Source organism: Myotis lucifugus, unplaced genomic scaffold (genome assembly GCF_000147115.1).
Source record: "Myotis lucifugus unplaced genomic scaffold, Myoluc2.0 scaffold_465, whole genome shotgun sequence".
Classification (NCBI taxonomy): Eukaryota; Metazoa; Chordata; class Mammalia; order Chiroptera; family Vespertilionidae; genus Myotis; species Myotis lucifugus.
Genome location: NW_005871513.1, coordinates 252,269 through 276,958, shown reverse-complemented (window position 1 = coordinate 276,958; position 24,690 = coordinate 252,269). Strand labels below are relative to the sequence as shown.

Below are 24,690 nucleotides of genomic sequence, written 5' to 3'. Positions count from 1 at the left end.
CTGCGGGGAACTTCAGACCGGCGCACTTCAGAAGCCTGGAGCCTCCTTGTGGTAGAAAGTGGAATACGTAGTATTGATGAGGATGTGAAGAAATTGGAATCACCCCCACACTGCTGGCGGGACCCTAAACGGTGGCCGCTGCTGTGGAAGTCAGGCATTTCTTCAGAAAGGTTAGAGTTACTATACACCCGAGAGAAATTAAATGTGCGTCCATACAAAAACTTGTTGAAAGTTCATGGCAGCATTACCCAGAATAGCCAAAAAGTCTAAACCCAGATGTACATGAACGGGTATGTGCTACACAACAGGGATGAACCTTGAACACATTATACCAGGTGGCCGAAGCCAATCACAAAGTTACATATTACATAATCCCATTTATGTGAAATGTCCAGAATGAAAACCCACAGAGACATTTAGACTTTTATTAGTGGCTGCCAGAGGCTGGGGCTGTAGGGCAATAGGGAGGGGAGTGGCTACTAATGCATGAAGCTTTCTTTTGGGGGAGATGAAAATATAAAATTAGATCATTGTGATGATCGCACGACTTTGTGAATACACTTAAAAACCACTAAATTATACACTTTATTACCCAGAGCCAGCTTTGATTCGGATCCTTTAACTTTGTAAAAATGTTTTGATTTCAGAGAGAGGGAGGGAGAGGGAGAGATAGAAACATCAATGATGAGAGAGAATCATTGTCTGCCTCCTGCACGCCCCGCACTGAGATCGCAAGGTGGGGTGGGGGGGTGTATATGCCCTGACTGGCTTCCGTGACCTCCTGACTCGGATTGACCCTCGGTTGATCTCTTACTCCCCTCCCTCCTGTCCCCCAACCCTCCCTGGCCTTCCCACTGCAGTTCGACAATCAGTTTGAGGCAGCTCTGCCACTGTATTTATTATTGTTCGAAAGTTTGTAATGGTCTTAATTATCCACGAAAGAGTGAGATCATGTGGTATTTTTCCTTCATTGACTGGCTTGTTTCACTTAGCATAATGCTCTCCAGTTCCATCCATGCTGTTGCAAATGGTAAGAGTTCCTGTAAAAATGTTTTGATTGATTTCAGAGAGAGGGAGGGAGAGGGAGAGATAGAAACATCAATGATGAGAGAAAATCATTGTCTGCCTCCTGCACGCCCCGCACTGAGATCGCAAGGTGGGGTGGGGGGGTGTATATGCCCTGACTGGCTTCCGTGACCTCCTGACTCGGATTGACCCTCAACCACTGAACAGCACTGGCCAGACCCGATCCTTTCACTTTAGAGTCTAAAGTTTAGACTCTTCTTTTTTCTGTCTTAGGGGATTAATTTGAAATAGAAGGCTTCTCTCTGGAGTTTGAAGCAATATAAACATTTTTCTTTTTTTTTTTACAAACTCTGGACAAAGAAAAACAGAACATTATTATTATTTTGGTGCGTTGGCCGGGAAGCAAACCCAAACAGAACGTTATTAGGAGAGGTGTTTCCCACACCAGCATTATAAATACCCATGCCCTGCACTGAGGTGTTCATTGGTTTGATGAAAATAAGGATGAATTATATAAATAGGTATGTACATTGGTGTGAGTGCCAACTGTCCTTTCTAGGGAAGGTCTTTCATATATTGTCCATGTAAGTTCAAGTCCATTTGTTAAGGGTGTGAAAACAGGCTTGGCTTTGTGGCAATGGTGGCTAGTAGTTGTTTTGTCAGAATTTCCTTGGCAAAATTAACAGCTGGAAACGACAGATGTCACCAAAATTTGGGGGTGGGGAGGGAGTTTTCTGGTCATGAAATCCTGACGCCTGGGTGTGGCCACTGCCTTTGAGGACATAGGGGAATTCTCTGGAGTTTTGGACTTGGGTTATAGTGGCTGAGAGAGAACAAGACTGGATCAGCCAGAAAGCTTAATACCAGCTAAGTGGAAAGGTTACGTTTCAGCACCGTACCAAATGTGTTCTCACTAAAGAATTTGTTGCCCTGGCTGGTGTGGCTCAGTCGGCTGGAGCATCTTCAGAGAACACATACCCAGGTTGTGGGTTCAATCCTGGGTCAGGGTGGTGTGGGAGGCAACTGACCAATGTTTGATGTCTCTCTCTCTCAAATCAATTTAAAAATCTTTTTGTTGTTGTTGTTAATCCTCACCTGAGGGTATTTTTCCATTGATATTTAGAAAGAGTGGAAGGGAGGGGGAGAGACGTGATGTGAGAGACACATCAATTGTTTGCCTCCTGCACATGCCCTGACTGGGGTCCGGGATGAGCCTGCAACCAAGGTACGTGCCCTTGACTGGAATCAAACCTGAGACCCTTCAGTCCGAGAGCCTATACTCTAACCACTGAACCAAACTGGCTAGGGCTGTTGTTCTTTCTTTTAAATACAGGAAAAATGTGAAGAGAACAAAAATAAACAATACATCATTCAGAAACCAATTAACATTGTAAAAAGTCATATATACACACATCTCATTTTCTTTCTCCTAACAGCTAAAGTGGTCTGCACCCCAACAATGAACAATGCCTCCAGTCATCGCACGAAAAGCGCCCACAGGAGAAACTAGCTGGGCCACAATGAAATGAAAGATCTAATGTTCCATGCACCAAGTACTTTAAAAATAGTTCCTGGCTCCCATTAATATTATACTTAATCATTTTTAGAAGAGGGATGGGGGTGAGTAAAGGAAATCATCCACGGAGTCTTAAATATTGATTATAAAAGCTTTTTGTAAAGCAACACAAATATTTCAAAGATAAATGCATTCCATAGATACAAACCTGGCAAAGAGAAACAAAAATTAATTATCTTGGGATCACACTTTTAAAAAGGCCAACAGGACATGAGCCCTTGAGTGTCTATTGTGAAGTGTGCGGGGCAAGTGGCCTTAAGGAAACTCGGATACGAGAGGTTTCCATCGGGCGTGGGAAAACACCGCACCCAGGACATAAGGAAAAGCGGAAGTAAATGTGCCCACAACCCAGGAGGGGTGGTGAGGACCTCTGCTGGCTCAGGTCCAAGAATTTACTCAAGAAATATATTTCTAGAAAGAGGGCTGTAGGGGACTGGTGGAAAAAGTCCAGTCCACACATTCTCTCAGGAAAGGAATGCGCTAGGTCACAGTGAGTTAAAATCTGGTTCCCTCATAGTAGTAGATTTAAGGCCTGGCAAGGTACTTAAAAACTTCCTTCAGGCAACTCTAGCAGAGAGGGGAGAACTGAGTGGCTCCTGCTGCTTCATGCCCTGCTGCTCTAGGGACTGTCATGGAGCCAGTAGCTAAGCACAAGATCCTAAACACACACTTCGTCACTGGGAGAGAGGAAAAGCAACAGGCTTTCCGGGTATGGCTTGGCAACTTGTCAGTTCCCATGGCATCGGTCTGGGCTCCCGGCCCAAGACAGGCGGGCTCAGACAGGAGGAGACCTGGAGCGGATGGGAGAGCTGGTCAGGTAGGTAGTGTAAGGACTGTCCCCAAACACGTTGGCATAGGACGACTTGAGGAACTGGACGTAGTTCTGCATGCTGCGGTTGGTGCTCTCCGACTGCTCCAGGCGATCTTTCAGGTCTTGCAGCCGGCTCTGGTAGCGGCGGTCAGCATCGTCACGGCTCCGCCGCAGCTGGGTGAGTTCAGTTTTGGCCCTGCTCAGCTGGGTCTCAAGATCCAGGATTTTGTTCTGGGCTGCTCGTTCCTTGGAGACTGCGTGCTCCTTGGTTTGCTCCACCTGCCTCCTAGCATCTTCAATGGCGCTCTCCAGCTGCCTTGTGATGATCCTTGTACAACTCTGAATATACTAAAAACCATTGAATGATGCAGTTTAAATTTGCATAAATGTGATTTTCATGGTATATAAAATGATATCTTAAAGCTGTTAATAAAAAAATAAAAAGGATCTGCCAGGGCTATCCTTCCGGGATAGAGAAAAATTAAACCATGTTCTTTTCATAAAACAACAAAACACCTTGCCCTGCAGATCCCAGGAAGCCCAAAGTTCAATCCACTCCCATCTCTTCTGCCCTCTGCCCTCCAGCCCGACTCACATCGTCACGGCTCCGCCGCAGCTGGGTGAGTTCAGTTTTGGCCCTGCTCAGCTGGGTCTCAAGATCCAGGATTTTGTTCTGGGCTGCTCGTTCCTTGGAGACTGCGTGCTCCTTGGTTTGCTCCACCTGCCCGGAAGGAACAGAGGTGGAGGTGCCCACCTGACGGTGAACACCTAGCAAGGAGAAGCCTGCGCCACTCCACTATCTGGTCTCAAGGACCACACTTGCACATCACCATGGCGAGTTGTTTGGGGCCTCAGGGTGGGAGCTAACTATGGGGACCACCTCAGCAACCATCTTTACCGGCCCTTTCCCAACACCCCATGAGTCATCGTCACCTAAGATGTGACAAGCCTGTCTGATCCCGAGCAGGCAACACTTAAATGAGCAATCATGAGTCAGGGGTCAGGTCCTTCACAATAATTGCTCACTTGATCCTTAAGGTAATTCACGAGGCAGGTACTACTCTAGGCCCATTTTTTAGGTGGGAAAATACGCTCAGAGAGGTTATGTGATTGGGCCAAGGTCACAGGATTAGTAATGGAGTTGACACTGACCTGCCTCCTAGCATCTTCAATGGCGCTCTCCAGCTGCCTTGCCAGGGACCCACATTCCCGTGTTTTCTCCTCCAGCCGCAGCTGGGACTGGTGGATTGCCTCCTCCCTCTTGGCAATCACCTGTAGGAACTCGATATTCTGGGCACTGGTCGCCTCCAGTTTCCTAGGTGAAAGCACCCAATCAGATCCTGTTCATCCCCATACCTGCCCTGTTCACCCTGCCAGGGGGCTGCAGCCACCCTGGACCAGGGCTCTCGTCACGCAGGGAACCTCCAAGGAGCCACAGGAATAAACCAAAGGAACCTGCTGATCAGCCAGGCGGCAAGGAACTGCAACTGGAGCAGCTGGTTGGAGAACCGTGTGAAGGCAGGAAAAGGAAGCAGACTGAGCGCGGTTGTGCTAAGTGTGCACATCTTCATGTAATACAGCAACGGGCAGCTCGGGAAGGTGGGTTCCCTTATTCCCCCCCTTTCAGATGAAGACGCTCAGCCTCAGAGATGTGAAGTCACTGGCCCAATGTCACACAGCTGATAGGCCTGTCACCAAAACTCATGCCCTCACTTCTGTTCACTGCTGCCTCCTTCAGCAAAGGGCCTTCAGCCGGACCACTCAGCATGACCATCCCGATGTGCAAGCGCAGTCGCCACTGCACTTGTGGAACATGCTCCACTTTAAGGAGCCCTGCAAGTCCTGCCGAGTCCAGCTGCATGTCTGAGGCCAGCAACGCAGAGTAGAGGTGAGGTGGGGCCCAAGAGAACAACTGGTTCAAGTTTCTCCCTGTAGGCTGCATGAGCAGGTACAGCCTCCCAGGACCTCAAGCCCTCATTTCCCAGATGCTAGAAGCTCTGGAGGAAGACAGGAGGCTAAGTTGCAGCTTTGCCAGGTACCAGCTGAGTGACCTTGGGCAAGTCACTGAACTCTCCCGGAGCTGTTTCCTCATTTAAACTGGGATAATACCAATACACACCACCTATACTGTACATTTTGTTTGCCAGGTAATGTGCTGAGCCCCTTGAAGTTATCTCATTGAAGACTCACAATAACCCCACGTGCTACACTACTTTCCCTGCCTTGGTCCCTTTCTCAAGATTAGTAATCAGCTTCTGATTCCTAAAGGTGTAGTATTCACCCCTGACTGCCTCCTGTGTCCACGGGAGAAGAATCAGAATGCTTGTGGGAAGGATGATCGGGAACACAGAGCAGAGTGGGGAGGAAATGCCCCACAGCAGCCTGCAGGCCCTGCGGGTTTGCTTGGACCAAGTGTGCCTGACAGGTGGTCCTATGGGTGGTCTGATGTTGACCACTGTCTTCTGGAGCATCACCCCCGGCAGGAGACCACCTTCCTCTCCCACAATGCTTACCACTGCGCTGCAAGCAGCTTTTCCTCTGAGGTCTGCCTAGTACCTTCCAGCACACTAAGCCCAAAGCAGCTAAGCGGCTGAAAGTCTCAGGTCCTAGGAAGAGGACAGAGTTGGAACCAAGTGCCTCTAACCTCTCCAGTTCATCCACCTTCAGACTCAGCTGTTTATTTTCCTTCTGGGAAGCCTGGTGTTTCTCTCTCGCCATCTCCAGCTTGTCCCCCTGATGCTCGATCTAAAATGACAGGAACAGACTGGTTTACGAAAGAACTTCCGGTGCGGCCCCCCTTCTCCCTGACCTGTAATCCACACCCAGGAGAGGCATGCTGCCCTCAGCAGGCGTCCAAGTCTCCACACACAACCTGCAGGAGAGAGGAGAGCGGGGACAGGTTAGGGCCGGCTCCCCGGCTGGGCTTGCCCACACCCAGAGCCAGGTTGGATCCGCAGAACCACGCCGACGCTTTCTTTCAGGAGAGGCCACTCGGTGGGATCCGGGGCCGGCAGGAGAAGCAGAGCAGATGGCAGGCCCACAGGACACACCGGGGAGCTCTTTGCCAATCACTTTGTCGTCGTGCTGATTTCCTTCTCTCCTTAATTGGGGACAAGTGCGGGCAAGGCAGGAGGAAAGCTATCAGTTCGTTCAGGCTGGCAAGTGCGAGAAGTTATCCAGAGGGATGCTCTACAGACCTCAGGTATCTGGGCTTGCAAGGCCCTGAGATGCTCAGGTTCAAGAGCACGAGGTAATTGAAGATACCGGGGACACGGGCTTGGGAACCAGACAGAGCTGGCTGGGTCCCAATCCCTGCTGATTAAGTATCAGCTCGGTGACCTCAGGAAATTCCTTCTCCCTCTATGCCCTGGGCTGCTTGCTATAAAATGTGCAATAAACCTTACAAAGTTCCTAGAAGAATGGAGGATGGTGGAGCACAGGGCATGTGCTCTAGAGATGGTAGCTTTTATTATTATTAGTGAAGCAGGTCCAGAGAGGGAAAGGGCCCTGCCCAAGGTCACCCTGCAGATGAGAGGCATGTCATTTCTGAGGCATCGTAGGCATGGCGCCCATCACCAGAGGCAGGCTGCTTCTGGGAGGAAGGGAGCCCTCTTTCAGGACAGAATCTCAGGCAATGGCTCTGCTGAGTAGGGGAGGCAGCTAAAGCAAGAAAATGGAAAAAAAGAACACCCGTGGCTTGCTGCCTGTGGGTGCAAGGCTGAGGACAGCAGCAGAGCATGAAGGCAGAGGCAGGCGGAGACTTGCAGCCTTGGGGGAGGGGTAACAACAGGAGGGCCCAACGACTCCAATGAGTGACGGCTCCTACAACTATAATCATTTGGTGCGAACACGAGGCATTTGGCACACCAGACTTTTATTTCACAGCACTGATGATAGCTCACTCCTTTCAGAAACGGCAGCCAAGAAAAAAGAAGTGGTCCTCCCTTGGGGGGCGTGCAGCTCATCTTGGTAAGCGGGACCCTGCTCGGGCCAGTTCGTGGGACCCTTTCTGCCAGTCCCTTACCCGGCTGCGCAGATCTGATATGATGGCTGAGAGGTCGATGTTCTTCCTCTCGTAGCCCTGCAGCTGGTCTTGGCACTCTGCAAGCTTAGACTCCGTGATCTTGAGGATGTCAGGCAGCTGCTGCAGGTCAGCCAGCTGGGACTGGAATTGCCTACGTGCCTGGGGTGGGGGAGGAAAAGCCCACTGTTGGGAAGGGCCCAGCTGCTGAAGGGTAAAGAAGTGCAGCCTGCCCTCCCGCAGGCCACTGGGCGCTTCCAGTCATCATCAAATACCATCACCAGGACCCAGGCATTGTCCCAAAGGCTCTATGAATTAACTCGTTTAATTCATACAACCTGTAAAGTAGGTGTTGTTTTCCCCATATATGGACCTTAAGGATCAAAGGCTCATTTGCCAATAGCCATTGATCTAGAGCCAAGATCAGGGCCTAGTTTAACTCCCAAGCCCCTAGAAAGGCAACCACAAAGCTGTAGGTCAGAGGGAAGGGCAAGAACGACCTGATCTCAGTCCCCCCTTGTATAAATTAACAAGGAGACTGAGGACTAGAGAAGAGCAGTGACCTGCCCACGGTTATACAACAAGTCAGTGGCTGAGCCTGGACTCAGCCCATCTCCGAGGTTACTACTAAAATGATTGATTGCTTCTAGACAGCCAAGCCAACTCTAGACGAATAAGGCTCTTTGGGGAATAGGATAGGAGGCACAGTTTTTGGATGGCACAAAATAAAGACAACACGCAGAACGAAATAGGCATGCCTAACACATGGCATATCTCTGGATTTGAATCCACTTGGATGCTCCAAGCAGGAGAGATTTTTTTAAGGAAGCTGGAGAATGAAAAAACCAGGAGAAGGAGAAAAAGAAGTATAAGCGAAAAGAGATGAGAGAACGTAGAGAAGACCAGCCCAGCAATAAGAAAATTTGTTCATCTTTGTTGTCCACACCAGGGAAGATCAAAGGCAAATGAGAGACAGACTGATGGACACAGAATTGGGTGGAGGAAGAAAGCAAGGAAGGGGAGCAGTACCGCTTCAATCTCTTTGTTCATCTCATCTTTAAGGATCTTGTTCTCTTTGTCGCAGCGTTCTAGCTGGGCAGCTACTTCATCGGCCTCTAATCGGGTCTTCAACACCTAGGGACCAACAAAGCATCAGGTGGTCTTGGGCAGAGCCAAGTTTTGGTGAAAAAAACCTTCCACACCAAACCCTTCCCAGGAAAGGCCTCCTGGTCAATCTTCCAGCAGCTGAGAGGTGCTGCCCTTACAGGGCAGGGGCACTTGAGGGAGACCTACCTGACTCTTATAGTTGTCAATCATCCCCTCATAATTCTTAGCCGATGCCTTCAGCTGCTGGACCTCGAGGTGCGCCTGATTGAGTTTGTCCTCCATTGGAGCGAAGCTAGCCTAGAAGAGGTGGCCCCGTAAGTCACCAACAAGAAGGTTCCGAGCAGGTGATCATCCCACCCTCAGTTCCTACTCCCAGGGGCCAGCAAAGGGAAGCCCCTCTGTTCAAACCCACACCAGGGGTTCTCCTCAGGCACCAGGGCAAGAGTCCTACGGTGCTCAACTCCAGTGAATATAGATACAAATAAGGGACACGTGTTTTCTTGTTCTCATTACAAAAGCAATAATAAGCAGTAAAGAAAATGGAGATAAGGCCAAGAAAAAATGAATCAGGTTCAAATCCCAACTCCAACACTTCCAAGGGTAAAATCTTTTATTTTCCCCAAGGGTAAAATCTTGGCTAGAAACTTGACCTTTCTCTAAGCCTCAATTTCCTTATTCTATAGAGACAGTAATCACATTATTGGAAGATTAAAGTGCAAATGAATTCATGTGGAGGGGTGCCCTAGCAGAGTCAGTGTTAATTAACCTCAAAGTCAAGTCTATTGCATGTGATTGGCTGAGTGTGTCATGTTAGGCATTTTACATGCATCACCGCATTCTCACAAGCACCTCATTTCTTGCAGCAACCGAGGATGAGATCTCTCACCCAGGTCCCGTAGCTGGCAAGAGGCAGAGGCAGGACTTGAATCTGGGTAGTAGGTCTTAATTTAAATCTCTCGGACATTGCTTTTACTTTTTTAATTTTTTAAAAAATTGATTTCAGACAGGAAGAGAGAGAGATATAAACATCAATGATGAGAGAGACTCATTGATTGACTGCCTCCTGCACACTCCCTACTGGGGATCAAGCCCTAACACAGACATGTACCCTTGACTGGAATCGAACGGGGCAGCCTTCAGTCTGCAGGCCCATGCTCTATCCACTGAGCCAAACTGGTTAGGGCAGAAAGTTGTTTTTTATTCCGAGGTCACCCCAACCTAAATTGCTAACTCAGTTAAAAATAATTTATTTCTGCGCTAACCGGTTTGGCTCAGTGGATAGAGCATCAGCCTGCGGACTGAAAGGTCCCAGGTTCAATTCCAGTCACGGGCATGTACCTTGGTTGTGGGCACATCCCCAGTAGGAGGTGTGCAGGAGGCAGCTGATCGATGTTTCTAGCTCTCTATCCCTCTCCCTTCCTCTCTGTAAAAAATCAATAAAATATATTTAAATAACTAAATAAATAAATAAAAGTAATAGACAGTAAAACCCTGGTGTGGCCATTCATACACGCTCTGACTCCAGAGCTCCTTCATCCCTCTGCTCCCTCCAGGCCCTCTGAAAACCGTCATGGTCCTCTCTGGGGACCGACCAGGAATGCCCAGCCATCAGTCTCTTTGCTGTTCCCTCTCCGTCCCAGCCCCCAGCTCCCAATACAGACCTTCAGCCTCTCATTCTCTAGTTTAAATGCAGAATACTCGGCAGTCTGCCGGTGTAGTCTCTCCACCAGGCTGTCCCGGTCTTCCCGCATCTTCTCCTCCAAGGTTTGCTGTTGGTTCACGAGATCGGTCACTCGGCTGGAAGGTCACAAAGTGAAAGCAGACAGGAGAACCAGTTACACAGGTTCGGAGGAGCCCAGTCTTTGCGTGGAGAGGGGTCAAGTGTTCCTACTCAGGCCATGTCCCGCCTTTTGGCCCCCTGCCTGCTCCCCAATCTCCACTCTGAGAAGCAGCTGTATGTCCTGCCCTGGCACTGCTGCCTGTGGCATTCCCTTGTATCCCACTTCTGACACAACCTTTGAGATTTGTCTCCCATACCAACCCCGCTAAAAGCCTTCTCCATTCTGACTTCCCATGAGGCCGGGACACTTCCTGAAGACAAGGACCAGAGACTTGATCCCTTCCCAGCTCCCACAGCCTCCCCTGCCTCTCTCAGGCAATCAGGCCTTAAAGTTAGGACAGAACTCCTGGCTGGGTGGTCACACCCTAGGCATGCCTGTCCCTCAGGCACACATCACAATGGGGTTCAGTGTCTCCCGGGCAAGGACAGGTGTCATGATTGGCTTATTCACATGTGTGAGCACTCACCTAGCTCAGGCAAGAATGGCAATGAATGGATATGAAACAGGGAAAGCAGTCTACTCGGCAGGCAGCTGCCCACCTGCACTTGAGCCCTTCGCCTTCCCCTCAGTCACTGAGCAGGGCAATCATCCAAGCCTCAGAGCAGCACTGGCGCTCACAGATGTTCCTCGTCCATCTTGACCACAGACCCAATACAGAACCTTTCTATGCTGTATGTTCTCAGTATCGATCAATTATGGTTCAGTCAGCACTGACTAGGCCCAAGCAAACACATCATGTTTTCCCTGGCAAACTCCTACTCACCCTTAAGAACCCAGTTCAGATCTCCTTCCTCAGGGCATCTCGCCCCTGTACCATACATCCTTCTATCTTTTTTTTTTTAATTGATTTTTTTACAGAGAGGAAGGGAGAGGGATAGAGAGTTAGAAACATCGATGAGAGAGAAACATCGATCTGCTGCCTCCTGCACACCCCCTCCTGGGGATGTGCCCGCAACCCAGGTACATGCCCTTGACCGGAATCGAACCTGGGACCTTTCAGTCCACAGGCCGACGCTCTATCCACTGAGCCAAACCGGTTACGGCACATCCTTCTATCGTAATGATCTGTTTCCTCCCATTAGAGGGAGAACTTTCTGAGGGTAGCACTTGGCATAGGGCCTGGCACATCGCAGGTTCTTAAGAAATGTTTGCTAACTTGAGTTGAATACAACAAAAGACACTTCCTCAGGGAAGACTTCCCTGACCTGGAGACTCAGTCCCCTGTGACCTGTTCTCAGCCCAGATAGTCCAGGTCTCTGCAGCCCCATCGCCCCATCTGAGCGGAGCCTCCACGAGAGCAGAGACTGCACCTGTTGTTTCTGCTGCTGTAACCCTGAAGCCAGCACATCGCCTGGGATACAGGAGATGCTCAGTATTTTTAACTGAGTGAACACATGAATAGAGCTGAGACTGAGAACGACTGAATAGTCATTGGAGAGTACAGTGAGGCCGTAACTCTGACATACTGACTGGCTGGCAAAATAGCAGAGACGCAGGGATTACCGGCCATCCCACCCCCAAGAACAGGAATGAGGTGACCAGTGGGCCCGTGCCCATTTCCCGTGGTGTGCAGATCAGGACCCACCCCAGGCCCAAGCCTCTGTCAGCAGAGAAGCCTGGCCCCAGGGCTGCTTGCGGGGCAGGACCACGGGTACTGGGGCTGGAACCAGGACCTGGGGTCCAACCAGAAAGCCCACCTCATGGCTGCCCACATCTCAGTCCAATGCAGCCCTTGACCGGGGGAGACCAAATGTCAGCCATGTGAGTGATGTGGCTGCCTCGGGCCGCCAGGCTCCTCCCCCCCACACCCACCTCCCTCAGTCGGCCTGCGCTCCCTCTCCCAGCACAGACGTACTCATTCAGGACAATAATTTCCAGCTCGAGGTCCCCCTTGTCTTTCACAACTTGGTTGTAGCGGGTCCTCCATGACTCCAGAGTGGATAAAGCTTCAGCAACATAAAGATCCTGGAACACGGGACAGCAGGGCCCATCAGCCTGGTGTGAGTGCTCAGGCCGAGGGAGCTGGGGGCTGGGTCACCCTGGCCGACCCCCAACCCTCCCTCCTGCAATCCCTCTCTAGAGAGCACCGAGAGTGACAGGAGGCCAGCTGTTGCTTTTAGATTTCCAACAATCACATGCACCCTGTTTGCTAATCCTTCCTTAATCATCATCCCTACCCACAACATCCAAGTGGCTAAACTGTCCAGCCAGCCTTCCAACCCCTTTATTACCCTTTTACCCATTTAATCCTCCCTCTGCCTCCCTCTCCACCCAGCTATCCATCCTATCAGCTCATTCACCCACTCGGTGTCGTTTTCCTTCCATTCACCCACCCAGCCACCTCCATCCACCCAAACCACCTGCATTCGGCCGCCATCCACTCCCCACCTACCTAACCACCCCACCTCCGGCCCCCCACAGGGAGGCCGCTACCTTGTCAGCGAGTTGCACGTGCAGCTGCTCAGCGTACTCCTCGCTCTTCTCCGCTCGCTCCTTCTGGGCACGGATGGCCTTCTTTAAGGACTCTTTGTCTCGATCTCCCTTTTGCTTCAGTTCCTTCAACTGCTCCATGATGGCCTCCACTTCCGCCTTGTGCTGGTTCCCGCTGCGTTCCAGGTTCTGGGGGGGAGGGCCAGGGAGCAGATTGAAAGGAGAGGGACGAGGTGAGCAAGAGAGTCCCAGGGAGAGAGGGAAAAAGGGACCAGTGAAAAGAGGGAATGGGGAGAGGGAGTAAGAATGAGTCACAAACTGCAGGGGGTTAGGGCTCCCCTAACACAGACCGGAGACGAGGGCCCTTCGCAGGCTCGCCACAGCACCTCCCTGGGCCACTGAGCCCATCAGGTCTTATGTTAGAACTCCTCCGGAATCTTTCCTTGAACTCCCAGCACAGCAATCGGGGTTCACCCTGACACTCAGCGGGTCTGTGACTTTAGCGAGTCCCCAGTTCACAGATGCAATCAGCATTGAGGCCACCCTTCCTCCCCAGGGGCAGTTAGGAGAACTGAGGGCCTAAGGGATGAAGTGATTGGCTTGGGGGCCTGAAAATCAACCCAGTCACTGCTGTGAAGGGCACTCAAGACCTCCAGGTCCATTGCTCTTGCCACTGTCCCAGAGTCTCCCTGAAGCACAAGAGCTTTGGTAGCAGCTGCCCCATAATCCTTTGGGGCAAAACCTTCCTGAGTGTGATAGGCTTGGCCAGGCAACCACCCTTGGACTGCCAGGAACCTGCCCCCACTTCCCTCCCCGCCCCTGGTGGGGCTAGCAGGTACCTTGATCTGCATACACAGGCGACTGTTCTCTGCCTCTTTGCTCCGAAGCTGTGCCTGCAAATGCCCACGCATGGACTCCATGGACTTGGAGAGTTCGGATGCTGTCTTTGCTTGAGCCTTTGGACAGATGGAGAAAGATAGAGGCAGAATTTGAACCCAGGTCTCCAATTCTAGGGCGCACTGTATCCACTGAGCTCTACTGGCCAGTAAGAGGGAGCAGCTGTTGGGATGGTACCTTCTCACATTGTATTTCCTGGAGGAGCTCTTCCACCTCCTTGTCCTTGTCTTGCAGCAGTAACAGCAGCCGCTGGAGAGAACACACACAGTCATGAGCTCCCTGGAAAGGGCAAGGAGGCCCAGCCCCGAGAGGAGAGACACTCCATTGTGTGCCTGGCCACCAGGGCCCAAGGTCCCAAATATACTGGCCCATGTCAGAGACCCTGGTGGGAAGCACCTAACATCTGTATTAAATATTTAGGACAATAAATATGTATTTATTTTGTAATTTAAAATAAAGTAACATTAATTGTGGAAAACACTAAAAAACACACAAAAATGCTACCCAACCCAGAGAACACTGTTAACAGACATTAAAGAAGTTATATGCGCCCGAGCCAGTTTGGTTCAGTGGATAGGGCATCAGCCTGCGGAATAAAGCAGCAGTCGCCAACCGGTGGTTCGTGGACCACTGATAGTCCGTGAGGTCCGAAAGTTTGGAGACGGCTGGACTATAGGGTTCCAGGTTCGATTCCGGCCAAGGGCATATGCCCAGGTTGCAGGCTCAAACCCCCCCCCCCCAGTAGGGGGCGTGCAGGAGGCAGCCAACCAATTATTCTCTCTCATCATTGATGTTTCTCTCTCTCTCTCTCTCTCTCTCTCTCTCTCTCTCTCTCTCTCTCTCAGGAGAAGAAGAAGAAAAAGAAGAGGAGGAGAAGGAAGAGGAAGAAGTTATATGGTCCTGTGTTTCGTCACCAAAAAACAAAACAAAACAATAACAAAAAGGAAGTTATATGCTTTGCCCTGGCTGGTGCAGGTCAGTGGTAGAGCATTACCCCACATACTGAAAGATCCCAGGTTCGATTCCCCGTCAAGGGCGCATACCTGGGTTGCAGGTTCAATCCCTGGCTCCCAGTGGGGTGCATGCAGGAGGTAACCAATCGATGTGTCTCTCTTACATCAATGTTTCTCTCCCCACCCCCATCTTTCTCCCTTCTACACTCTCTAAAAATCAGAGTAAAATTCACCCATTTAACATCTTGAGGAACTTAGGGTTCCATGGAGTGAATTCTGGAACATGCTGCCTTGGGAGGCATTCCTAGAATTGGAATTGTTGAGTCAAAAGGTCTATACCTGCCCAGCCAGAGTGGCTCAGTGGTTGAGCGTCTACCTATGAACCAGGGGGTCACGGTTCAATTCCCGGTCAGGACACATGCCCAGTTTGTGGGCTCAATCCCCAGCAGTGGGCATGCAGGAGGCAGCTGATCAATGTTTTTCTGTCATCCATGTTTCTATTTCTCCCTTTTCCCTCTCCCTGCCTCTCTCTAAAAATCAATAAAGACATGTTTGGGGGAAAAAAAAAGTCTATACCTTTTAATGGCTTTTTTCCCCAGTGAAACGAAGGAAGGGCTTAGGGTGGAAGGAGCAGAAGCCTAGGCAGTGGTCTGCTCTGGCTCCCTAGAAATGTTACAGGAAAGACGTGAGCCAAGGTGGGACTGCTAGAGCTCACTGAAGATCTAGGACAGAAGCAGCAAAATGAGAGAGACTACGCGGTGCTGTTCTGGCCCTCTGGGGAAGAAGTGGGCCACGCTGGGAGTGTGGAATCACTGAGAAGGAAAAGCCACAGGGCAAGAAGTGAGCTACGGCGGGGCTGCTGTTAGCTCATGAAGGCAGAGAAAAGGGGTCTCGGCGGCAGGTTCAGGTGGGAAACGCAGGATGAGCTGCTGCTGCTGGTTGCTCCCTTGGTTGCAAGTTTGGTGGCCCTTAGAGTTTTAGGAGAGAAAAGTAAGATGCACACTTGAGAGGGAAGAAAGGCGTGGGTGTGATCCAGAGCCCATCCCTTTTGATGGCTTTTAATCCATGATACAAATACGAAAATTTAGGTGACAGACGGTCATGATTTGTAATTCCATCATCACCACCGGCTCTCAGGTTGGTGTCCAGCTTGGTGGCTAACTCTCAACTGATCAACTAGATAAGCCCAGGGGAGCAGGTAGGACAGGGGACATCAGCCCATTATACAGATCATGAAACTAAGACCCAGAGGAAGCTCAGAGCGGGGCTGCAGCCTTCCTGCCCCCATTCAGCACTGGCAGCTCTGTCGAGGCGACCACCAGAGCAGGCAGGGGCGCTTGACGTACCGCTTTCTCAGAGTCTGCCTCTGCCAGCCGTTTCAGAAGTGCTCCTTGTTGCTCCATCAGCCTTCCGGAGTCCTTCCAGGGAGGCAAAGGGAAAGCCGAGTCATTAAGCAATAAACCCAGATGGCTACATTCTATTGATTCTCTTTTCCAAAATTACACTTCTAGTTATTAAGGTAATAAATTACATTCTCACTATGAAATATTCGTGAGCAGATAAAGCTCGTCCCCCTCACTCCCGTTCTACTGTTATTAGTTTGATGAGTGTCTTGCCCATCCTTCCCCTATGCATTTATTTAAGGACACGTAGAGATATATTATCTTTTGGGGAATAGAAAGAGATTCATGTGTAATTTTTTTTAAATGTTCATATACATTTTACTAATTTTCTTTCATCTCTGACACTTTTATTATAAAGGGCAAATAGCAATATTAAAATACTAGAGGCCCAGTGCACAAAATTCATGCACAGGGGAGGCGGGGAGGGTATGTCCCTCAGCCCAGTCTGCACCCTCTCCAATCTGGGACCCCTCAAGGGATGTCCGACTGCCCGGTGTGGGATCGGGCCTAAATGGGCAGTCAGACATCCCTCTCACAATTCAGGACTGCTGGCTTCCAACCACTCGCCTGCCTGCCTGATTACCCCTAACCACTTCTGCCTGTCAGCCCCTAAACACTCCCCTGCCAGCCTGATTGGCACCTAACTGCTTCCCTGCCAGCCCAATTGCCTCCAACTGCCCTCCCCTGCTGGCCTGGTCCTCTCTTGCTGCCCTCCCATGCAGGCCTGGTTGCCCCCCAACTTCCCTCCCCCTGCTGGCCTGGTCCCCCCAACTGCCCTCCCCTGCAGGTCTGATCTTCCCCAACTGCCCTTCCCTGCTGGCCATCTTGTGTCCACATGGGGGCAGCCATCTTTTTTTTTAGATTTATTTTAAATTAAATCTTTATTGTTCAGATTATTAGTTGTTCCTCTTTTGTCCCCCCCATAGCTCTCCTCCACCCAGTTCCCACCCCACCCTCTGCCCTTACCCTTCCCACTGTCCTCATCCATAGGTGTACGATTTTTGTCCAGTCTCTTCCTACACCACCACACCCCTTTCCCCCCAAGAATTGTCAGTCCACTCCCTTTCTATGCCCCTGGTTCTATTATATTCACCAGTTTACTCTGTTCATCAGATTTTTTATTCACTTGATTTTTAGATTCATTTGTTGATAGATATGTATTTGCTGTTCATAATTTTTATCTTTACCTTTTTCTTCTTCCTCTTCTTAAAAAATACCTTTCAGCCGAAACCGGTTTGGCTCAGTGGATAGAGCGTCGGCCTGCGGACTGAAAGGTCCCAGGTTCGATTCCGGTCAAGGGCATGTACCTGGGTTGCGGGCACATCCCCAGTAGGAGATGTGCAGGAGGCAGCTGATCGATGTTTCTCTCTCATCGATGTTTCTAACTCTCTATCCCTCTCCCTTCCTCTCTGTAAAAAATAAATAAAAAATATTTTTAAAAAAATACCTTTCAGCATTTCATGTAATACTGGTTTGGTGGTGATGAACTCCTTTAGCTTTTTCTTATCTGTGAAGCTCTTTATCTGACCTTCAATTCTGAATGATAGCTTTGCTGGATAAAGTAATCTTGGTGTAGGTTCTTGGTATTCATCACTTTGAATATTTCTTGCCATTCCCTTCTGGCCTGCATAGTTTCTGTTGAGAAATCAGCTGACAGTCGTATGGGTACTCCCTTGTAGGTAACTGACTGTTTTTCTCTTGCTGCTTTTAAGAATCTCTCTTTGGCCCTAGCCAGTTTTAGAGCGTCGGCCTGTGGACTGAAGGGTCCCAGGTTCGATTCCGGTCAAGGGCATGTGCCTTGGTTTCGGGCACATCCCCAGTGGGGAGTGTGCAGGAGGCAGCTGATTGGTGTTTCTCTCTCATCGATGTTTCTAACTCTCTGTCCCTCTCCCCTCCTCTCTGTAAAAAATTAGTAAAATATATTAAAAAAAAAATAATCTCTCTTTGTCTTTTGCCCTTGGCATTTTAATTATGATGTGTCTTGGTGTGGTCCTCTTTGGATTCCTTTTGTTTGGGGTTCTCTGTGCATCCTGGACTTGTAAGTCTATTTCTTTCACCAGGTAGGGGAAGTTTTCTGTCATTTCTTCAAATAGGTTTTCAATATCTTGCTCTCTCTCTCCTTCTGGCACCCCTATAATTCGGATGTTGGTGCGCTTGAAGTTGTCCCAGAGGCTCCTTACACTATCTTCATATTTTTGGATTCTTTTTTCTTTTTGCTTTTCCGGTTGGGTATTTTTTGCTTCTTCGTATTTCAAATCTTTGACTTGATTCTTGGGATCCTCTTGTCTGCTGTTGGATCTCTGTATATTATTCTTTATTTCAGTCAGTGTATGCTTAATTTCCAGTTGGTCTTTTTTCATATCCTCCAGGGTCTCACTAAATTTATCGGCGGCTTCTAGAAAATTCTTGAAAAACTTTATAACCGTGGTTTTGAACTCTATATCCAGTAGTTTGCTTTCCTCCATTTCTGTCATTTGTGACCTGTTTCTTTGTCTCCACATTTTTTATGCTTCCCTGTGTTGGTAGAGTGGCTTTTTGTGCTAGGTGTCCTATAGGGCCCAGTGTCTCAGCCTCCCCAATTACCTGAGGTGGACACTCTTGGTGCACCCCTTTGTGGGCTTTGTGCACAGTCTTATTGTAGTTAAGCCTTGACTGTTATAGGTATCACTGGGAGGAATTGACCTCCAGGCCAACTGGCTGTGAGAATCAGCTGTGTCTAAGGTGGGAGAACTTCTGTGCTGAAGACACCCTTCTGGGGCAAGACTTGCTTCAGTGGGGCTTTGGTGCTCACTGAGTCTGCCCCCTGAGTGTGTCCCTTATGGATCTGAGGAGTTGTAATTGGATGGTCCCACTCTGACCACTGGGTACACTGGCTCTTGGATCTAAGGAGGTGCTAATTTAGCCTCTGCCTGAGGCTACCCAGCAGGAGCTACGAAGAGATCTGCAGATTCCCCTTCCTTGTTTGGGGTTTGGAGGTGCCCAGATGAGGCCCAGCTGTGAAGCAATGCAAGCTGCTGTGGGGCCTTGGGCCTTTTCTTGGAAGTTCTGGGTCTGTCTGGCCCAGCTGCAGTTTGTTAGGTAATTTTCAGATTGCAAAGGGGCAGGGCATTCATATGCAAAAGCCTCTGCCGTAGCTTGGGTGGGGCGGGGTCTCAGGAAATCAACAGGGCGGAACAAACAGCTATGGCAGATCCTCAGCCCTGCCCTAAGAGGCCCCGTGTCTCAGTATCCCGGTAATCGCTGCAAGCACCTCTGAGAGAAAGCTGCCCTCGAGTTCCGAGTTCTGCCCGCTGCCAGACAGTCCAGTTTCTCCCTGTATGAGTCTGGGTCCCCAGAGATTCACCCGGAACTGGAGTTCAGAGCAGTTGAGGGCTTGTGACTCCCTCCCGATTCAAAAAGACAGCCATGTCCTCAGTTGCCAGCTCTTGCCGCGTGCGCCTCCGTACCTCTGCACTTTACTTCCACACCTCCTCTGAGTCTCAGTGTGCTTTTCTCTCTCCTTCTAGTTGTAGAATTTCCACTCAGCCAGCCTTCCTGTAGTTCTGGATGATGTCCGTTTTGTCTTTTAGTTGTATTTTTGAAGTTGTTGTGGGAGGCAGCAATTTCCAGTGTTTACCTATGCCGCCATCTTGGTTTCTCCCGGGCAGCCGCCATCTTTGACCACATGGGGTGGTCCTCTTGTGTGTTGGCGTTATGGTCAATTTGCATGTTACTCTTTTATTAGATAGGAGGATTTCCTCTAATTAATTCCCTTTTAATGTGCACAAATTTCATGCACCAGGCCACTAGTTTAGCCATAATTCCAATTCCCTATACGCCAAAGTTGTAGGTTCTATCCCAGGTCAGAGTAAATGCAATGATCAACCAATGAATGAATAAATAAGTGGGACAACAAATTGATGTTTCTCTTTCTCCTTTCCTGCCCCTCCCTCTTTCTCAAAATCAATTTAAAAAAATTTTCTTTTGCCGTGGCTGGTTGCTCAGTGGTTAGAGCATCAGCCTGTGCACTGAAGGGTCACAGGTTTAATTCCCCATCAAGGGCATGAGCCTGGGTTACAGGTTTGAAGCCAGTCCCCGATCAGGGTGCCTATGGAAGCTAATCAATCAATGTGTCTCTCACACATCGATGTTTCTCTCTCCCTACCTTTACCTTCCCTTCCACTCTAATTTATGTGTAATTTTACCAAAATGTTATTATACTGCTTTTGTGCTACACCTTGATTTTTTTAAATAGTTTTACTAAGATATAAATTCAGATACCATACAAGTCACCCATTTAAAATGTACAATTCAATGGTTTTTGGTACATTTCATTATTATTTTTTTTTACGCGGTAAAACACAACATAAACTGTGCCATTTTAACTACTGAGTATACAATTCTGTGGCATACAGAACATTCGGAGGCAGTCCTCACCAGGACCTGTTAAGCAGCCAGCCTCCATTCCCCTCCCCGGCCACCTCTCCTCTGCTTTCTGTCTCTAACGTGCCACTGCATTATTTTTAAACTCTCCCCATAACCTCTGGGTAATAAGGTTGGTCCCAGGTTTTGCAACTAAAATAGACACCACTGGGCATGTACCAAGAGGAGGCTTTCTGCAGGGCATTTTAGCTGCCACAAATCAGAGAGGTAAAAACCACCCATCCGAGAACACTGAGCTAGAAATAAAAGTTATTACAATTTTAAGGAAATAATTTCTCTGTAACTAGTACAATTCATAGAAATATAGTCTAGAAACTCTCAAGCCCACTGGGATAGTGTACACTGATGCTCAAATAACACCACCTGTGATAGCAAAGATCTGAAAGTAGGTCTCCACCAACAGAAGAATGGACACACAAACTGTGGTATTGTCATAAGATAGGACATAGCAGTGAAAATTAATTACCTTAAGCCACAAGGAAAAAAAAAGAATCAATCTCATAAAAATATTGAGTGAAAAAAGCAAGCTCAATAGAACATATGTGGAATAATACCATTTATGTAAAGTTTGAAAACATGCTCAACAATACCAAATGTTGCTTAAAGATATATACGTAGATGATAAAACTATCAGGTTTGAGATAAAGGTCCCTGAAGGAAGGGAGATGAGGGGTTACTGCCAAAGAAGACACAAGAGGGATTTAATGACATGGACAAGGTTTTGTTTGGAATGCTGAACACCACATATTATTACTCATTTTAAACATTAATTTTAAAAAGTAAAAACAAGAAAAGTTGACAATATCGGGACAAAAAGACACTCAACTAAGAAAAGTGTCATCATTTCAACAGCACAGGGACTTTGAGATCTTTGGTAACCCTTTGGTTTGAACCAAACAGGAAGATGGATGTTTATAGCTGTCAGTCTTTTCAGAATCATTTTCTAACATAAAACATATTTCACTGACCATCTTTTCAGAAGATGAAATGGTACCACACAATCTGTGTCTGCCGGCAGTTAGTCGTTCTTCTACTCCCCCAAAGCTCAGGTCTAGTGCTCTCCCTGTGTTGCTGCACGAGCTCTGGAACGGGCTGAACTCCTCCCCGACTCCCACTGCCCTTCTCTTGGCTCCCAAGGTCCTTTCTGTGCAGCCCAGTCCAGCTTCCACGTCCACCAGGGGCCAACACTCAATGTGAATGATTTTGTCAAATCTTTCGACAGCCCACTCGGGTCAGTCACCAAGAGTATTATTTGTTCACAGAAGAGGAGACTGAGGCTCAGAGAGGATGGGCATGTGGTGCTAGGGATGGACCTTAGTCGGGCGCCCACGGTGGGGCTGGAGCCGGGAGCTCACCTCTTTGCCGTGCTGATCCTTCAGGAGGTCTCGGAGGGTGCGGTTGGTCTCCTCAAATGTGCTCAGCTTCTGCAGGAGAAGTTCCTTCTGCCTCGTCAGGGTGTTGATGTCCGTACAGGTCATTTGTTTTTCCTGGAAGACAGCAAGAAGCCTTACATGGTACAGGGAGAGAAGGGACGAGCTGGCAGAGGCAGGCCACACCAGGACTTAAGAGGTACTGGTGCCCGGAAGCCCAGCAACGACCTGGGCTGTGTACAGGGTCAGGATGGCAAGGACAGGATTCCTGGAGGTCTTGGACCTGGAAGGATGGGCAGGATCTGAGCCTGCTGACAGCGATAGTGGGGAAACTCAGTGTGGGTGAGTGTAGTCAAGGCAAGCTTCCTAGAGGAAGCAGACGACACCACCTGGTGGCTGATACTGTACTTGCAGGAATCAGGTGGTGGGGTGATCCCAAGAGACCCATGACGAGGTCTCCTCAGAGGCCCTGGCCACCAGAGGTCATCCTTAAGGGTCTGGCCCTGGACCTGAGGGTGGGGGATGGGAACTGAGGAGTTCAATGTGCCCTTCCCCCGCCTGGAGATGTCATAAAGTCAGCCTGATGACTGCGTAAAGCCCCCACCCTCGCTTGTGGCTGCCCCCTCTTGGGGCCCAGTAACAGGGCTAGGTTGCTCTGCCTACCACCCACCGTCTTCAGCTTCCCGATGGTATCCTTCAGGGCCATGACTTGCTTGGCTGCGGCAGCCCCATCCATTTCCGCCTCCACCAGCTTGGACATGAGGCACTCCTTCTCTTGCTGGAGGTGTTTCTTCTGAAGCCTGGGGCCAGAAGGGAGGGCTCTGAGCCTCTCAGGCTCCAGCCCCCCCGGAGCTCTGAGGCTCGCCTCACAATGCCCTGTGAGCCTCACCTCCTAGTCAAGGAACGGTGGGGGAGGGGGAAGAGGTAGCCTTCTGGTCCAAGTGGCCTAGAAAGACACCTGGGCACCAAAGCAGGGCTTCCACATCAGGTCACATGGTGCCACCTACTTGCCTGCCCCGGCCACTGCCCTGGCCTCTTAACCATCTTCAGATCAGCTCTTGAGCCCTCCCATCCACTCTCCACACTGGAGTCAAATCTGCTTATACCATTTCCTGCTTTGAAACCCTTCCACGGCTCCCTATTGCCCTCAATGCAAACTCCTCCAAGTGGCTGCTAAGAGCCAGCCCCTGACGAACTCCATGGCACCCCTTGCCCTCTGCCCACCCACCCTCCTCACTCTGGCCTGCTTTCCCTCTCTCAGTCACAGAACCCTCCCATCTTGGGGCCCTCACACGAGATGTTCCCCAGCATCCACCTGCCTAACTCCTCGCCACCTACAGGACTCCCCTTAAATGCCCCTTTTCCCAGAAAGGGTCCCTCTTCCTGAGGAGGGCTGGAGTCCAGGGCAGGGCCTTACATGGTGAAGTCCTTCTCCTCCTTGATGCGCTCGATGTTGTGCCTCAACACTGTGTTCTCATGCTCGGTCTCAGCCAGCTCGTGGGCCACCTCCTCCAGTTCCTCCTTCCGCTCTTCTAGGAACCTCTTAGCCATCTGACGCTCACCCTTCTGCATCTTGACCTGTCCATGGGCAGCAGGTGGGGCCACTGAGGGGCGGCCCCTCCTTCCTGCCACATGTGAGGCCCACCTAGTGACAGCTACATAGGTACTCAGTGCATTGGGTGAAATCTTAGCTCGTTGTCACAAAGACTCAGGGAACACACTGTTCCTCTCATTCCCTCTTACTGAGGAGACTGAGTACAGTCAGCCCGAGGGGCCTGCTGGGTGGGGAAAGAGCCAGGCTATAGGCCGTGGTTCCGCTGGAGGGAGGTGTGACAGAAGGCCCCTGTGCTGTGGCTACGGCGGAAGGAGGGACTGTTGCCAGGCCGCCCGCCCAGGTTCTCTAGGAGGGCCCAGGGCCCCGAGTGCGGGGGGCTGGGGGGGATTAGAGGCACAGGCCACAGTAGCAGTGAAGGCCTGGGTTTCACACCAGCAACGCCAACTTCCTAGTTGGGGGCCATGGTCTTCCAGGTTGTTTCCGTTCCCATTGCCACATTCCACCCAGACACCGCCCAGCAACTGAGAACAATCTCCCTTCAGGGACACCACTACTCCAGGTTCCTCGGTGGCATTAGAGGCCGCCATCCACACAGAGCACCAGGCCGGTTAGGGCGGCCAGGCTAAGTGTTCGATGGAGAGGCATCCCAGGTCCCCGATTCGAATGCCGGGGCACCCGAAGTTCTGGGCAGAGCTGTGTGGGTGGCCTGCAGAGCGGCAGCCGGAAGGAAGTGCCCACCAGGAACACACCTGGGAAGTCCCACACCACCTCAGGGTTCTAGCTGTCCCAGCCTCCCACACCCCTCACCTCAGATTTGAGACAACCGACTGCGTTCATTAAACTGTCAATCTTCTTATCATAATGGTTCATTTTACAGTGACCCGAGTCGTCATCCTCTGTAGAGAGGTCACTTAACCGCATTACTGAGACCAGCTTTTCTGAGGATGGTGGCGTAATCTCCAGGCAGTGAGGTGGATTCTGATGTAGAGGAGGGAGAACACAGGAACTCATAAGGCAAATCCACAGCCATCAGCTCCACCACACCTGGTTGTCCACAGGCAGGAAGAACCAAAATGCTAACGGGCCAGCCACACGGGCCCCAGGAGCCAGAATCTGCCATACCTACTTGATGGAATGCCACCTATCCCTGTTTAAATGTTTTTGAATATTTCCTAACACAGAGATAGTATTTAAAATAAAGAATATAAAGTGCCAAAAACAGTAATTTCTAAAGTTGGCAAATGTTTGGGGCAAGAAATGTTTTCATATACCTAGAGT

The 24,690-nt window shown here is 49.9% G+C and overlaps 1 protein-coding gene and 1 long non-coding RNA gene across 14 annotated transcripts in view; both read right to left on the bottom strand.

The window, feature by feature from the left end:
* Window positions 1–411: 411 nt before the first annotated feature.
* LOC111823328 lies at window positions 412–2,049 on the bottom strand. Its single transcript, XR_002826359.1, has 2 exons — window positions 1,199–2,049; window positions 412–778 (listed from the first exon to the last, which is right to left on the bottom strand). It is a non-coding gene; the product is annotated as an uncharacterized LOC111823328 (long non-coding RNA).
* Window positions 2,050–2,396: 347 nt separating this feature from the next.
* Window positions 2,397–24,690, bottom strand: part of ODF2 (outer dense fiber of sperm tails 2) — a 31,996-nt gene continuing 9,702 nt past the window's right edge. For 12 of the 13 annotated variants that reach the window (XM_023744466.1, XM_023744463.1, XM_006103136.3 and 9 more), the window contains 16 exons: window positions 24,220–24,390; window positions 23,275–23,435; window positions 22,528–22,657; window positions 21,843–21,974; window positions 16,009–16,080; window positions 13,887–13,958; window positions 13,652–13,768; window positions 12,816–13,001; window positions 12,238–12,347; window positions 10,203–10,338; window positions 8,728–8,838; window positions 8,464–8,568; window positions 7,438–7,596; window positions 6,058–6,158; window positions 4,566–4,728; window positions 2,397–3,692 (listed from right to left, as the gene is read on the bottom strand). In XM_023744466.1, coding sequence (XP_023600234.1) covers window positions 3,378–3,692; window positions 4,566–4,728; window positions 6,058–6,158; window positions 7,438–7,596; window positions 8,464–8,568; window positions 8,728–8,838; window positions 10,203–10,338; window positions 12,238–12,347; window positions 12,816–13,001; window positions 13,652–13,768; window positions 13,887–13,958; window positions 16,009–16,080; window positions 21,843–21,974; window positions 22,528–22,657; window positions 23,275–23,435; window positions 24,220–24,390 — 2,241 coding nt within the window. In that variant the 3' untranslated portion in view covers window positions 2,397–3,377. Of the gene's footprint in view, window positions 3,693–3,954; window positions 4,135–4,565; window positions 4,729–6,057; window positions 6,159–7,437; window positions 7,597–8,463; window positions 8,569–8,727; window positions 8,839–10,202; window positions 10,339–12,237; window positions 12,348–12,815; window positions 13,002–13,651; window positions 13,769–13,886; window positions 13,959–16,008; window positions 16,081–21,842; window positions 21,975–22,527; window positions 22,658–23,274; window positions 23,436–24,219; window positions 24,391–24,690 lie in introns of those variants that run through there. The other variant, XM_014445593.2, reaches the window with a different exon arrangement.